This window comes from Rhamphochromis sp. 'chilingali' (assembly GCF_963969265.1).
Source record: "Rhamphochromis sp. 'chilingali' genome assembly, chromosome: 5".
In the NCBI taxonomy this organism is placed as follows: domain Eukaryota; kingdom Metazoa; phylum Chordata; class Actinopteri; order Cichliformes; family Cichlidae; genus Rhamphochromis; species Rhamphochromis sp. 'chilingali'.
In genome coordinates this window covers 21,311,801-21,324,495 of record NC_137932.1, presented here as the reverse complement: position 1 = coordinate 21,324,495, position 12,695 = coordinate 21,311,801, and the positions used below count along the sequence as shown (strand labels likewise).

The window sequence follows — 12,695 nt, the reverse complement described above, 5'->3', positions numbered from 1 at the left end:
CCCTCTCACATGTTACTTTCATGATGGCAAACCAGGAAGCAAAAAACCTGTGGTTGCCTTTTTCTTGTCTCTTTACTTTAAATCCTCTTGTTAACCTCTAACTAACCTTAGCTTCTCCACAGGCTTCTCTTTCGACTTGTCGCCTCTCTCCAAGCCTCATGGTGGTTTTTACAACCTGACTAAAGGCATCTATCAGTATTACATCAACGTCTGTGGTCCAGTCAGTGTTTCGTCGTGTCCTGAGAAGGCCGGCGCATGCCAGGTGGAAAAGAAGTAAGACTACAGGCTACAAACATGCAAGAAGAATCGCACTTCTTTATTCTGTTCTGCCCCACTTTCTCAACTTTCACTCCACTTTTAAGCACTTTTAAAAACAACCGTGCTTAAAAAAATGAAGTGACGTGAATTTTCTCACAAATCTGAGAAATCAATGTAAATTATCCCTGAAGTATTCGTAGTGTGCTTTTGCTGTGTTACCTTAGTTTGCTAATTTTAATACCAATTGGATCAAGAATTCAATAATAATCTGCCTCCATCTGATTGCACTGCAAATTCCTGCTGTATTGAAGGTGTAGTGGAAAGAAGAGGGATAAATGAGCGTCACGCGTTGTGCAACAATGTATTTAGTTTAGGATCTATATTTTTTTGGAAGCCTAAGTTAAGCATTCCTTCTATCAATCTGCATTTTGTACATTATACTGGTCATTTTACATCCCAACACACAACATTGTGTGTAAAAAGTTTAGGTCAATATTGAATAACACACTCATTATTAAATTAAAGATCCTGAAACCGAGTGATTTAAATACACTCAGCAATGAAGAAACATGAATAAATTACATCATATTTTTTCTTTAGTTTTTGGAGTCTTGGGGAACAGAACTCCCGTCTGTCGTACTACGATGGGCTGATTCAGCTGAACTACAGTAACGGCACCCCATACAACAACGAAGAGCACACTCCCAGATCTACGCTCATCTCTTTCCTCTGTGACCCACAAATTGGACCAGGAAACCCAGAATTCCAGGTAAAATCCTCCCTACCTCTTTGTCAGATTGTTTAAACAGTGTTTGACGTATTTTGTGTCTCCTGTATGATTTGTATATAAACATCTGTTTGTTAAAATCTTCGTTCAGATAGAAGACAAGTACACGTACAACTTCCGCTGGTATACCTCCTACGCGTGCCCTGAAAGACCCCATGAGTGTTTGGTGACCGATCCAGACACACTGGAACAGTATGACTTATCCAGGTAATGCTTTTAAAAAGCATTGTGCAGCAACTGCTTTACCAGTGTCTAAATCCAAGGCCATGAAAATAAGTACATCCAGTCCAGCACTGAATTGTTGCCAATCTGCTGTCCTCCTCGTTAAGCTTTTCTTCTTCAATTTCAGCCTGTCACACACCACCTCCAACTGGCAGGTGATGGACTTATCTGACAGCAATAATCTGAAGAAGTATTACATCAACGTATGCCGCCCCATCAGCCCTGTACATGGCTGCGACCGCGATGCATCCATCTGCGAGATGAAATATGTAACCAAACAGGTCTGTAACATTAAACACCTCCACTGAATCAGAGAGATGCGACATTACTGAGGAAGAACACACAGCTCATGTCAGTCTTCTGGTGAATACCAAACTTTCCCTGGTGGAGACCAGACGGTGAACTGCAGTAACACAAAGCATAGCTTGAGTATCATCCTCAAAACACCTTGTCAAAATCAGAATCTGGACACCAGTGAGTCCAGCCATACACCCCTTTGCCAACTCTGATTGGGTAGTCGAGGCCTGGATGGGATGCGTTTTTCAAAGGTCTTGAGGCAAATTTGACTTTGAATCTTTTCTCATTGCATTGAAATCTTGTGTATATATAGCCTGACCAGAAGGACTGTGAAACTGACTTGAAAGGGGGCCTTGTTGCAAATCCACTTCGGGTTTATGATTGATTGTGTTAATTTTTTTTGCTGGTTTTAGAGAATTGTGACTATACCACTATGGGCCAGATTTACTAATGTATTGCTCATGAAAAAAGAACTATCTGTATTTGCAAAGAGAACAGTGAGAGGTATGACTTTACCACTGGTTAAAGGAATTCAACCAAGAAGCAGTTTGCAGAGTGGACTGATTTGAACTTTAAATTTGTCTGGCTTTGTCTCTAACTACCATCCCTACATGTGTAATTGACAGTTACAGTCAACTCTGACAACAGAGCTGGCAACAACAAATTCCTCTTTTTCCATCATATAATTTATATTACAGTTGACAGAAACGATAATACTTATTTTGCTACACTATTTTTAATATGTTAATATTTATTGATTAGTCTAGTGTGCCTTTAGAGATGGAAAGATCTGGACATGAATATAGGCGTACCAAACATTTAATAACCCAGAAGAAAGTGACACAAAATATGATTTGCTATATTTTTGTAAACAAAGTCATTCGGCAAATGTTTTTTCTGTGTTGTTGCTGCTCTTTTTTTATTTTTTAATATTGCTTCCACCCATTTTATAATAACATGCTCAGGGTGAACATTTGAATAAGAATCTCAAAGTAACTGCAGAGTGTAACTGGTGTCTGATACTCAATTATTCACCTCTTCCCTCCTGCCTCCCCTCAGGGCTCTGTAGAGGAGGAGGTGTCAGTCAGTAACATGGGCATTTCAAAGCGAGGGCCGATCATCGAAGCACGGGACCGCCTTATGCTGGAGTTCACAGATGGCTCTGCCTGTGATTCGGACGGTCAGAAACTCTCGTATACAACGCGCATTCACCTGGTCTGCTCCAGAGGGACTCTCGTGAGTAAATGCAGTTTTGAGAAGAGAATGGCTTGTTGGCTGTCTACAGTGGTGGTTTGAGTGTAACAATGTTTGCACTCCGCACTATTCAGGTTAAGGGACCGCGATTCCTGATGTACCAGAACTGCACTGCCACCTTTATGTGGGAGACCAATGCAGCCTGTGCCATCAGAACCATCACAAACAATGTAAGTGTACTTGCATGGATCTTAAGTCTTAATTTGACTTAATTGTAATTGATACACTGTGGTAAACTTAACAAAATACTTGAAATGGTTGTAATCTGTGTGGGGTTTTTGGGTTGTTGTTTTTTTTGGCATATCAGACATGTGCTGTGGTGGACCCCAACACTGGCTTTGAGTACAACCTAACGCCCTTGGCTTCCAAGACCGGATACAATACAAGTGGGAATGGCAAGAAATTCCTGGTAAGACACTTCAACAATATTCTGCCAGCATACATAATTTCTGCAAATTATAGCTCTCAAGTGTTGCATAGAAGTGTCGCAGTGCTATGGAAAACATTACATTTTTGCATTTCAAGTGATATTTTCCAAATGGTTGTATTAAATTCTAATCAAATAAAGCATTGTGAGGAGGGAATTTAATTGCCAGCCGTGTAGGGTAACGATTAGAGCTATATAGCGCATTACGTAGCACTAAAACATGGCAGATGAAGCTTTCTGATTGTAGTTCATGAAACTTCAGAATAAGATGAAAAATGTTTATTGTCCTTATTTAGTTTATTTTAAAAAATGTGAAAGTATGAAACAATGTTTTTCTTTTAAATGCTACTAAAAAGGGTAATGAATTATATTAACGGATAAACCTTATGAATGCAGACTGATGAAAGAACAGTTTCAGCTTTAAAATGATTGCACATCATTTAACTTTGGGTGTAACTAGCACTTTTTTCTTCTTCTTTTAATTTTTTAACCTCTGCAGAGGTTTCTTCCTGTTGAAAGGGACGTTTTCTTTCTCTCTGTCGCCAAAGTGCTTGCTCATTAGAGGTTGTCTAACTGTTGGGGGTTTTTCTGTATTATTGCAGGGCCTTTACAATATAAAATGATTTGGTGCTATATAAATAAAATTGAATTTAACATTTTAAATAAAAATATAACCTATAAAAAAAACAAACAAAAAAACATTAAAACTATAAAACGTAAAGACCAACATTTATAAGCTTTGGCAGGCAAGTGACTAAAATGATCCAAAATATTGTCTTTATACTGCTGATTTACCTGTTGTTGTTTTGTATTCTTTTTAGTTTTTGAATTGGATGTGTGATGCTGGACTACATCATTCGATTGTGTATTCACAGACTTTGTCGTTAAGATGTTTACTTATTATATGGTATGAAATATCGCATAAAGCACACAAACTCAAAGTGGTATCCCACCTACCTGCAGGTAAACATCTGCTCAGATGTAGCTGAATGTGGTCAGGGAATGGCCGGCTGTGAGCTGGAGAACGAGCACCCCATCAGCCCTGTGGGGGAGGAGAAGACCCTCCAGTATTCAACTGACGGCATCCTCCAACTAACATACAGGGGACCTGTTGACGTTCCAACAGGTAGCAAAAGCACAATAGAAAATGTACAGAATAAAGCAGTTCACGCTGGATCTTGAAATGTGTCACACAGTGAGATCTGATGATGGACATGGCCAAGTGTCCATTCATTTTGTATTTTGATCAAACAACACTATGGTTATAAACAAAAATACTGATGCTATTTTTACGTTACAGTGGTGCACTTTTTGTGACTTTCCTCCATTTTTTTTATTTTTTTTTTATTTTTTTTTTGCTTTTTCATCAGCAACTCGGGACACCTTCCGGATTAATTTTGTGTGTGATCCAAAGTCTTACCCTGGATCCTTAAAACTGGTGCGAGAGGACATGAGTACTTCCCCTAAGCATGTGGTCCATGACGTCCTCTTTGAGTTCTCCACCGCTTTGGCCTGCATGCCTGCTCCAGTTGACTGCAGGATCACAGGTTTGGGCACACACACACACAAATTATCATGGCTTCTTTTTTTCAGGTGTCCCTTTTTTTAGAATTTGTTAGATTAAAAAAAAGTTTACTAACTTGAACATGTCTTCATTAATTAATGAATAAATCTGATTTATTTTTTTCACTTCTAGATTTGCATGGTAATGAGTATGACCTGAGTCACCTGATCCGGGATGAAGATGACTACCCGTGGAATCCCATAAACACAGATTCAGGCACATCAAGGAGGTTTTATATCAACGTCTGCAAACCCCTCCCACGTGTGGATGAGTGTCCAGGTGAGAAATTAACAGGTTTAGATAGACATAAGAGGATTTGACGTTGACGAGGATTTGACACAACTAGGGCTGCAACTATTCATTGATTATTTTTGAATAATTTGTTTATAAAAAATTCTCGATACGAAGTCTTCGATGCTTTGTTTGAGGCACGGCTCCGTAGCTCGCCATTGTCACCATGGAAATGCTAATGTGAGCGTTTCACCCACATTTGCGACTAAAGCAGACGTGCAATGCAAACATGTTTAGAGCAGCTAGTGAATAAAAATTCTGACAACATTAAGCCCACACAGGGTGCAGTTTTAAACAGAAACACCAACAACAGCAGCGGAGACTATGACGTTGGCACAGTTTAATGTGAAACCAGAGTCTGTTTACACACTGCAAAGAGACTGAGCCAGTGCTGAGAAGATGAGCGCAGGTAGAGTTAAAGAACACGTGTTTCTAGCGCCCAAAAAAGCTGCTGTTCTGGTGACCACCATTTAAACTTTTACTTTTACCAAAGCCCCTGATCAGCAAACTCCAATGTGAAGAAGACAAGCAAACTTTGTATCTGCTCCTTCCACAGCCATTTGTTTTAAACAGCGAAAAATCAGCAGTAAGCCTCCAGAAGTTGTATTAAAATATGCAGATGAACTGTTAACCTAGTCTGATACCACATTTAAACTGTACAGGTTGCTGGTTAACTGATTTGCCTTCATTTACAATTTATTGTTATAAAATACACCCAGTTAAGTCTGACATATGTTTTTTGATAGTCTTACTTCATTTACTTGGTGTAAATAAGCAGAGCAGAGAATAAGAAGAGTCTTCCATTGGAGATTGGTGATTAATATTGCTTTGAGTGGAACGGGTTAATGAACCCTAACTGATGCAGTGAGTAGCTTCTCTCTTTGTAAACAACCACGTTGCCATTCTGTGGGCGTAGAAGAGATTTTTCTCCGTTTCACAAGGGTCAAATTATTGGCCTGCATCAAGCAAAGAAAAAACGAAGAATATGAAACTACAGAAACTCGTTTAGAAACTGTGCAATGCATTTATGAAAATCTGTAACCAAAGTGGGGAAATGGAATCTGAGGAACTGATGCGGTCCAATTTAAAAAAAACAAAAACAAAAAAAACAAAAAAACAAACAAAACCAAATAATTAATAGAAATCAACATTTGAAATCACAGCTATGTTTAACATTCAGAGAGCACTTCTACTTACAAAGTCAATGACCAAGTTTTTCCACAAATGGAAAAAGCTTTATGCAGCTGTCTGACTTTTCCATCATCAATACAAGTTCTTAACATTTAATTCAGTTCTGGATGTAAATAAATGTTGTGATGTTTATAAAAATGATCTCATAGCAAATGCATGTTGTCATCAAAGCTAAATAAAAATATGAATGACTTGTTTTTGTTTTTTGGAAAGGCATTTTCCTAAATGCTAGACTGTAAGGATGGCACGGGATATTACTGGAAAAATGCAGGCAAATAGTTAGAGTATAACATTTTGTATTGTCTGCAGTGGGCTTTTTGGGATCCTGCGTTGTCATTGATGGCAAAGGATACAACCTGGGATACATCCAGTCCAGCCCACAGGCAGCAGAAGATGGCTCCATCAGCGTGGTGTACCAGAATGGAGACAAATGCGGGTCTTCGTCCCAGTACTCAACTCGCATCATCTTTCAGTGTGATGAAAACCCGGTGAGTGTTTTTAGACTCTTGAACTAACCCAGTCATAATGTTCACAAGATGACTATTTGATATTATTATAATATAAATGTTTTAGTTGTGTGGATCAGATTTGGTAGGAAAAATGTGATGTTTATTTTCTAGTTTCTAACTGCGATAGAGGCTAAGTGAGAAAACGTGTACTGTTTATTTTAGTGCTTTCTTCAGTAGCACTGTTAGACTTTAACTCACTAACTGAAAGCTACATTTTATGGTTACTTTGTTACCAAAAATACATAAAATAAGTTCCCCTTGAGGTATTTGCAAATGGATTTCATGATAGAGGCATACCTTCATTTTATTTGTTTGAGATGTGTACCGAATTAATCTCTGAATACCTTTTGTAGCTTTTTCTGGTCTTTTCTGTTTTAGGCAAATCACAAATAAAAATTCATTTTTGTCTTTTAAATGTTGCATGTTCAACTCCAGTAGCAATTTCTTTTAATCTAAATTTTGATTATTTGTGTCCATTTGTAATTACTTCAAGGGCTCTCCCATGTTTGACCGTATAGATGGTTGTGAATATGTCTTCATCTGGCGGACGTCCGAGGCCTGCCCTATCAGGAAGTCACAAGGTAAAAACGTCTGTGACAGTGGACAGAAACTGTTCCTTAAGGTTAAACATAGAGACAAAATCTGTACATTTTAGCATTTGATCCACCATGGAAATGGACAATAAATTATCCGAACTTTCCCTCATAGGTACTGACTGTCGAGTTCGTGACCCTAAGAGTGGCTATGAATTTGATCTGAGCTCTCTGAAGGGTAGAGATTACTTCCTAAATGCTGCCAAGTACACTTACTATCTTTCAATTTGCGGCGGACTCCAAAAAGATGTTTGCACCCACAAAAAGACAGAAGGTGAAACTGTCTCCTCCTGCCAAGTTGCCGGAGGAAAACATAAGATCGCAGGTATGAAAAGACAGATTAAACATTACACTGTATAAGAAACTCTGTCATTTTTACAGTACTCGTGTTTTTAAATTTTCGCTCGTGTGAACACAGGAATGGCAAACCAGGTGCTAACTTATGTTGGAGACCAGATCATCCTGAACTACACCAGTGGAGAGATCTGCCATAAAGTTTATGAGAGGTCTACCAATATCTACTTCTCCTGCAACCCTGACAGGAATCCTGTAAGTTTAACACACACAGAAATTCTGCTCCTCCTATGTAGCTTTGAAGGGGTTGTTAACAGAGAGCAACAGATCAGATATCTGTAAGACTGACTGGTGACTGAGTGACAGTTTTGCACTTGGAGATTTGTGGTTGAAAAAATCATCCTGTGGTTTGTCTCCACATAAATGACCACTGTGTTTCAGGGCCTGCCTTCTGCACACATTACTGTTAGTTGCAGAATTGATCTCTGAATAGATAAAAAATATAAACAAGATGTATACGAAATAAAAAAAAAATTAACATCTCTCTGATTCCTTTTTTTTTTTTTTTTTTTTTTTTTAACACATAATGTTGGGCCGTTATTTTTCACAACACACAGAGGTCTTCTAAGCTCTTAAGCAATTGTGTCTAATGCTACTTCACTTTTTCAGGGAGAACCGGAGTATATTAGGGAGACTCCAGACTGCACCTATTTGTTCAACTGGCCCACTGCACTGGCCTGTGTCCCAGTCAAGACCACCAGCTGCTCTTACAAGTAAGTCGTCCTCGTGTCATTATTGCCTTCCAATTTTATGTTCTAAAAGATAAGTGTGTGTGTGTGTGTGTGTGTGTGAGAGAGAGAGTGTTTGTGTTTGGGGGTGTGTGTTTGTGACCTCCTGCTCACCAAAAGGATCATAGGAAGATTACTAAGCAACAAACAGAACCCTCACATAAATGCCTACAATAAAACACTTCAGCCTCCCCCAGCAACAAACTGGCTGGAGAGGTGACAAAGGAACATCTTTGATCCTACAGTTTGAACTAAGACTTACAAATTTAAGTAACACAATGACAACATTTAACAATTTGACTCCAACACACGGACTTCTTTTTTTCTTATAGTGTATGTAGTTTGTGTAACTTAGTAGAATTTAATTATCATTTACAGAAAGGACCACAGTCCAGAATTTTCTCCTTTTTTCCTTTTCTCTTGTCAGTGATGATCAGGGTCGCTCGTACGACCTCTCACCTCTGGCTATGGACTCTGGGAACTGGGAGGCGGAACTTCCCACTGGGGACACGAATAAACAGTATTACATTAACGTCTGTAGGTCGCTGGTGAAGCAGAAAGGTTGGTGTAAAGGATACAGTAATGTCATTACATCTACCTCTGGTTTAGAGTTTAAATATAATTCTGGCCCAAATTTCTATGTCTTGAAATCCACTGAAAATCCTTCTCCTTGCTACAGACCCATGGAAGTGTCCCTCCACTGCAGCGTCATGCCTGAAGGTTGGAGATGAATATTGGAGTCTGGGTCAGGTCCATTCTGGTCCTACGTGGGACGGAAATGTCCTAATGCTGCAGTACACCAGCGGCCAGGCTTGTTCAAATGGAAGCCGCAACAGGATCAGTATCATCCGCTTCCAGTGTGACAAAAACAAAGTGGTAAGAACTGTACTCAAAAGATGGTCAGCTAAAATGTTTGATGGCAGTCAGGCTGTAAAACATGCAGTAAACAGTTTGTTGAGCATCAAATGGCTTTCTAAACCACACGTGAGGTGGAATGTAGGATCCATGTAGAAGAGGCTCACTGCTTTTCCCCCGTAGGGTCCAAATTTGAGTTATTTTAAAATATTAAAAAAAAATAAAAAACATGTATTTATATGCCCCACATAGAACTCTCGGCCTACTCTGATCTCTGACATTGAAGACTGTGTGTACACCTTCATGTGGAAAACAGCTGCTGCCTGCCCTCTAAATAGTGTCCAGCATGACAACTGCAGAGTCACCAACCCTGCTACAGGTCAGAAACACACACTTTCTCCTCATATCATCTTTGTTTATTTTGATATACCTGCTGGAGTAATAAAAGGAGAATGTTATGGTAATATGCATTTAAATTTAAGTTCTCAAAAAGCATCTGCTTTCCCTTTTTATTCCTCTTTATGTCTGCTGATCTCTGGTATTCTCTTAAGAGTGTGTAAAGATGTGCACAAGTTAAATATCTATTTCTAAATAGCCGCAGTGCTAAACCATGACATCTTCCATAGGTCATTTATTTGACCTGAACCCCTTGAAGAAGGATGAGGGTTACACTGTGCACCATCATAAGGACCAGAAGATGGTGTTCCGCATGAACATCTGTGGATCTGTGGCCAACACTGGTTGCAGCCCTGACACTGGTACGTCACTGCAATCGGCGAGTTGTTAATTTAGCCGCACCACATTTCTGGATTATATTAGCCAATTTCTCATTACAAAAAAATGAAAGATCTACCAAGTTGAGAAGTATACTTGGATTATTTTAATTCTATGAATTGTGAAAAATCAGCAGTGGTGGTAGCTTTTATTTGGTATGCTGCTTCACATATTTCTCTGGTCTAGGGCCTCTCTCAGTTGAATATTATACAATTTGGCGCAGCAGATAAATTTGACTCTGTTGTGCAATCATGTCGATGGAAGTCTAACAGATCATTTCTCTTCAGTCACTGAGACGATCAGAGGTCTCTGTTATGTCATCATTGAATCAGAGTGTATACAGGAGTCACTTTCAGGCAATCGGTTCTGCTTTTAACCAGTCAGTTACTTTATAAAGAAAACAAAGTGCCTCTGTAGTTAGGAGAGATTGCTTCCTTCAACTTTAATCTGGTTACTGTTTAGTCTTGATAGATATTCAGAAACTTTATGAAACGCCAAGAACGTCATAACTGTTTGTCTGCAACACAAGCAACGACTGAAACCCAAACAGACACTTGAATTTCCAGGTTCTCTCAAATTATTGACCGCTCGCTTACCAGAGAGTTAAAAAATGGTCTGGATTTGTAACTTATGATGGCTATGCTAAGAAATGTTTAATCAGCATCAGATACACAGTGGGAGAGAATAATATGTGGCAATACAAGTGCAGTAAGGTCATGGTTCGAATGCTCAACAATGGGATATATTTGCAGTCCTGAAAAAAATACTATTAATTAAAAAGTAATAATAAAAATGAATCCCAGAGTCTGAGCTGAATTTGATCACTCACTCGCTAAGAAATATAAATATTTCCCAAAAAACTTTGAGCGTTCAGCAGATTTCCAGCTGGTAGAACAGATCTATGGAATATTTATATTTTTGTGTTTTACATTTAAAGCTTTCTGAATGATCTCCATGAATATGTGTTATAGCTGTGTGCATTAAGGAAGGCAGTGATGTGGTCAGTGGTGGTAAGGTGAGCAATAAGCTCTCATACAAGGACCATGTTCTGGAGCTCACCTATGAAGAAGGAAGTCCATGCCCTGCAAACCGTAGCCTCACCCACAGCACCGTCATCAGCTTCATCTGCAGGTACATTTTCCTCCATTTGCATCTTAATTTTCATCTATAACTACGTCAAGCATAGAGCATTCTCAGGAATCACATTTTCTCAAACCTGCGTTGTTCAGGAATAGCAAACTGAGATTTAAAGTGCCCCTTAAGAGAAAATTCATACCTGTATACATCGTGATACTGTGTGTCATTTGTTTCCTCCAATTTTCCTAAATATAAAACTAACTTGAATTAATCCTTTATTTCAGAATCTGGTAGTGATGGAAAAGCTAGTGTGAGAGCTTTATTGATGAAGTAGTGCTTCATCTTTTAAATAAGAGTAAACTCACTACAAGTATTTACAGATTTGTTAAACGCCTTTTTAATGCAACCTTGGTGATTTTAATATATTTATTTAGAATAAACGAGTGAATGTTGTTTGTTTGTTTGAATGTTTTGTGTTTGTGCAGGCCAGCTAGCATGAGCTCAGCCCCCTCAGAGCCAGTGCTGATTGGCTCAAACACTGAAACGTGCACGCACTTCTTCGCTTTCCACACACCGTTGGTTTGTGAGCAGCCTGTAAGTATGTTTGTGTGAGAGAAGACTCACCAGTCCATCACAGGTGGAAAAGGAATGTACTTTTGTAATAAGATTTAAAAATAAATAAAGTTAGTGTTTTCCCTTGTAGTAAATTAAGTAGAAAAGTGCTGTATAAAAACTACTCCAGCTCCCATGAGTACTCAAAGCGCTTGTCTCATTCACCCATTCATACAAGCACCTTAAGTGCTTTCTAGCTAACAATTAGCACACCAATGGATGCAACAGAATGAACCTTGGTGTCACTACCTGCACACATGCAGACCCCAACCTTCAGATTAGTAGACGACCTGCTCTACGGCCTGAGCTACAGCCTCACAGCTGATGAAAAATCATAAATGATTATAGCGTGTTTGTGTTTGCTGTGATATAACCAGCTGCTTACTGTTCACTGCACAGATGAGGGAGAAAATTGTTTAGACAGAAAGACTGCATACAGTCAATACAGCCTGTTGTTGCAGTGCTTCCTTTATGTTGAAAAGCTGTTTTGACATACTGCAGTTCAGTTGGAAAACAGGGTGTGCTCTTTCCTAATATGGCACATAATTTCCCAGAGAGAAGCAAACTTAAGTTAACAGAGGCAGACAGGTCACCTGAAGTCAGCTTCTTAGTCATCAAAGGAGCGGGGAATGTCCAATGATAAGCAGATGTCCCTGAAGCTTTTGTGTAGTCTCTAAAAGTTTGGTAACATTAGAAAATAAACATGGTTGAACTCCTGGACTCTAAAGTTGTAATTGTTTGATGGCTCATGACTTGCAGTACAGTTTTGTGCTCTAAAAAGGGATTTTTCTTTTCTGCTTTTCCTTTAATAAAAAGGTAACTTGTTCAGTCCAGAACGGCTCTGCTCTCATAGACCTGACTCCTCTGATTCATGTCAGCGGATACTACACAGCAACAGGTCA

At 39.0% G+C, this 12,695-nt stretch overlaps 2 protein-coding genes across 3 annotated transcripts in view; both read left to right on the top strand.

Annotated features, from left to right (window-relative positions):
• LOC308397092 (uncharacterized protein) overlaps positions 1-12,695 on the top strand; it is a gene marked incomplete at both ends in the record, with an annotated part of 535,410 nt that overhangs the window by 80,195 nt on the left and 442,520 nt on the right. The window lies entirely within an intron of this gene.
• The window catches only part of igf2r (insulin-like growth factor 2 receptor), a 47,784-nt gene that overhangs the window by 24,731 nt on the left and 10,358 nt on the right, over positions 1-12,695 (top strand). For both annotated transcript variants that reach the window (XM_080882638.1, XM_080882637.1), the window contains exons 15-36: positions 123-273; positions 859-1,027; positions 1,137-1,252; positions 1,395-1,548; positions 2,624-2,800; positions 2,893-2,988; positions 3,126-3,227; positions 4,209-4,371; positions 4,616-4,792; positions 4,942-5,088; positions 6,601-6,779; positions 7,294-7,381; positions 7,509-7,718; positions 7,812-7,942; positions 8,357-8,460; positions 8,903-9,036; positions 9,155-9,351; positions 9,583-9,709; positions 9,957-10,088; positions 11,076-11,235; positions 11,667-11,775; positions 12,610-12,691. In XM_080882638.1, the coding sequence (XP_080738764.1) occupies positions 123-273; positions 859-1,027; positions 1,137-1,252; positions 1,395-1,548; positions 2,624-2,800; positions 2,893-2,988; positions 3,126-3,227; positions 4,209-4,371; positions 4,616-4,792; positions 4,942-5,088; positions 6,601-6,779; positions 7,294-7,381; positions 7,509-7,718; positions 7,812-7,942; positions 8,357-8,460; positions 8,903-9,036; positions 9,155-9,351; positions 9,583-9,709; positions 9,957-10,088; positions 11,076-11,235; positions 11,667-11,775; positions 12,610-12,691 (3,105 nt within the window). The remainder of the gene's footprint in view (positions 1-122; positions 274-858; positions 1,028-1,136; positions 1,253-1,394; positions 1,549-2,623; positions 2,801-2,892; positions 2,989-3,125; positions 3,228-4,208; positions 4,372-4,615; positions 4,793-4,941; positions 5,089-6,600; positions 6,780-7,293; positions 7,382-7,508; positions 7,719-7,811; positions 7,943-8,356; positions 8,461-8,902; positions 9,037-9,154; positions 9,352-9,582; positions 9,710-9,956; positions 10,089-11,075; positions 11,236-11,666; positions 11,776-12,609; positions 12,692-12,695) is intronic.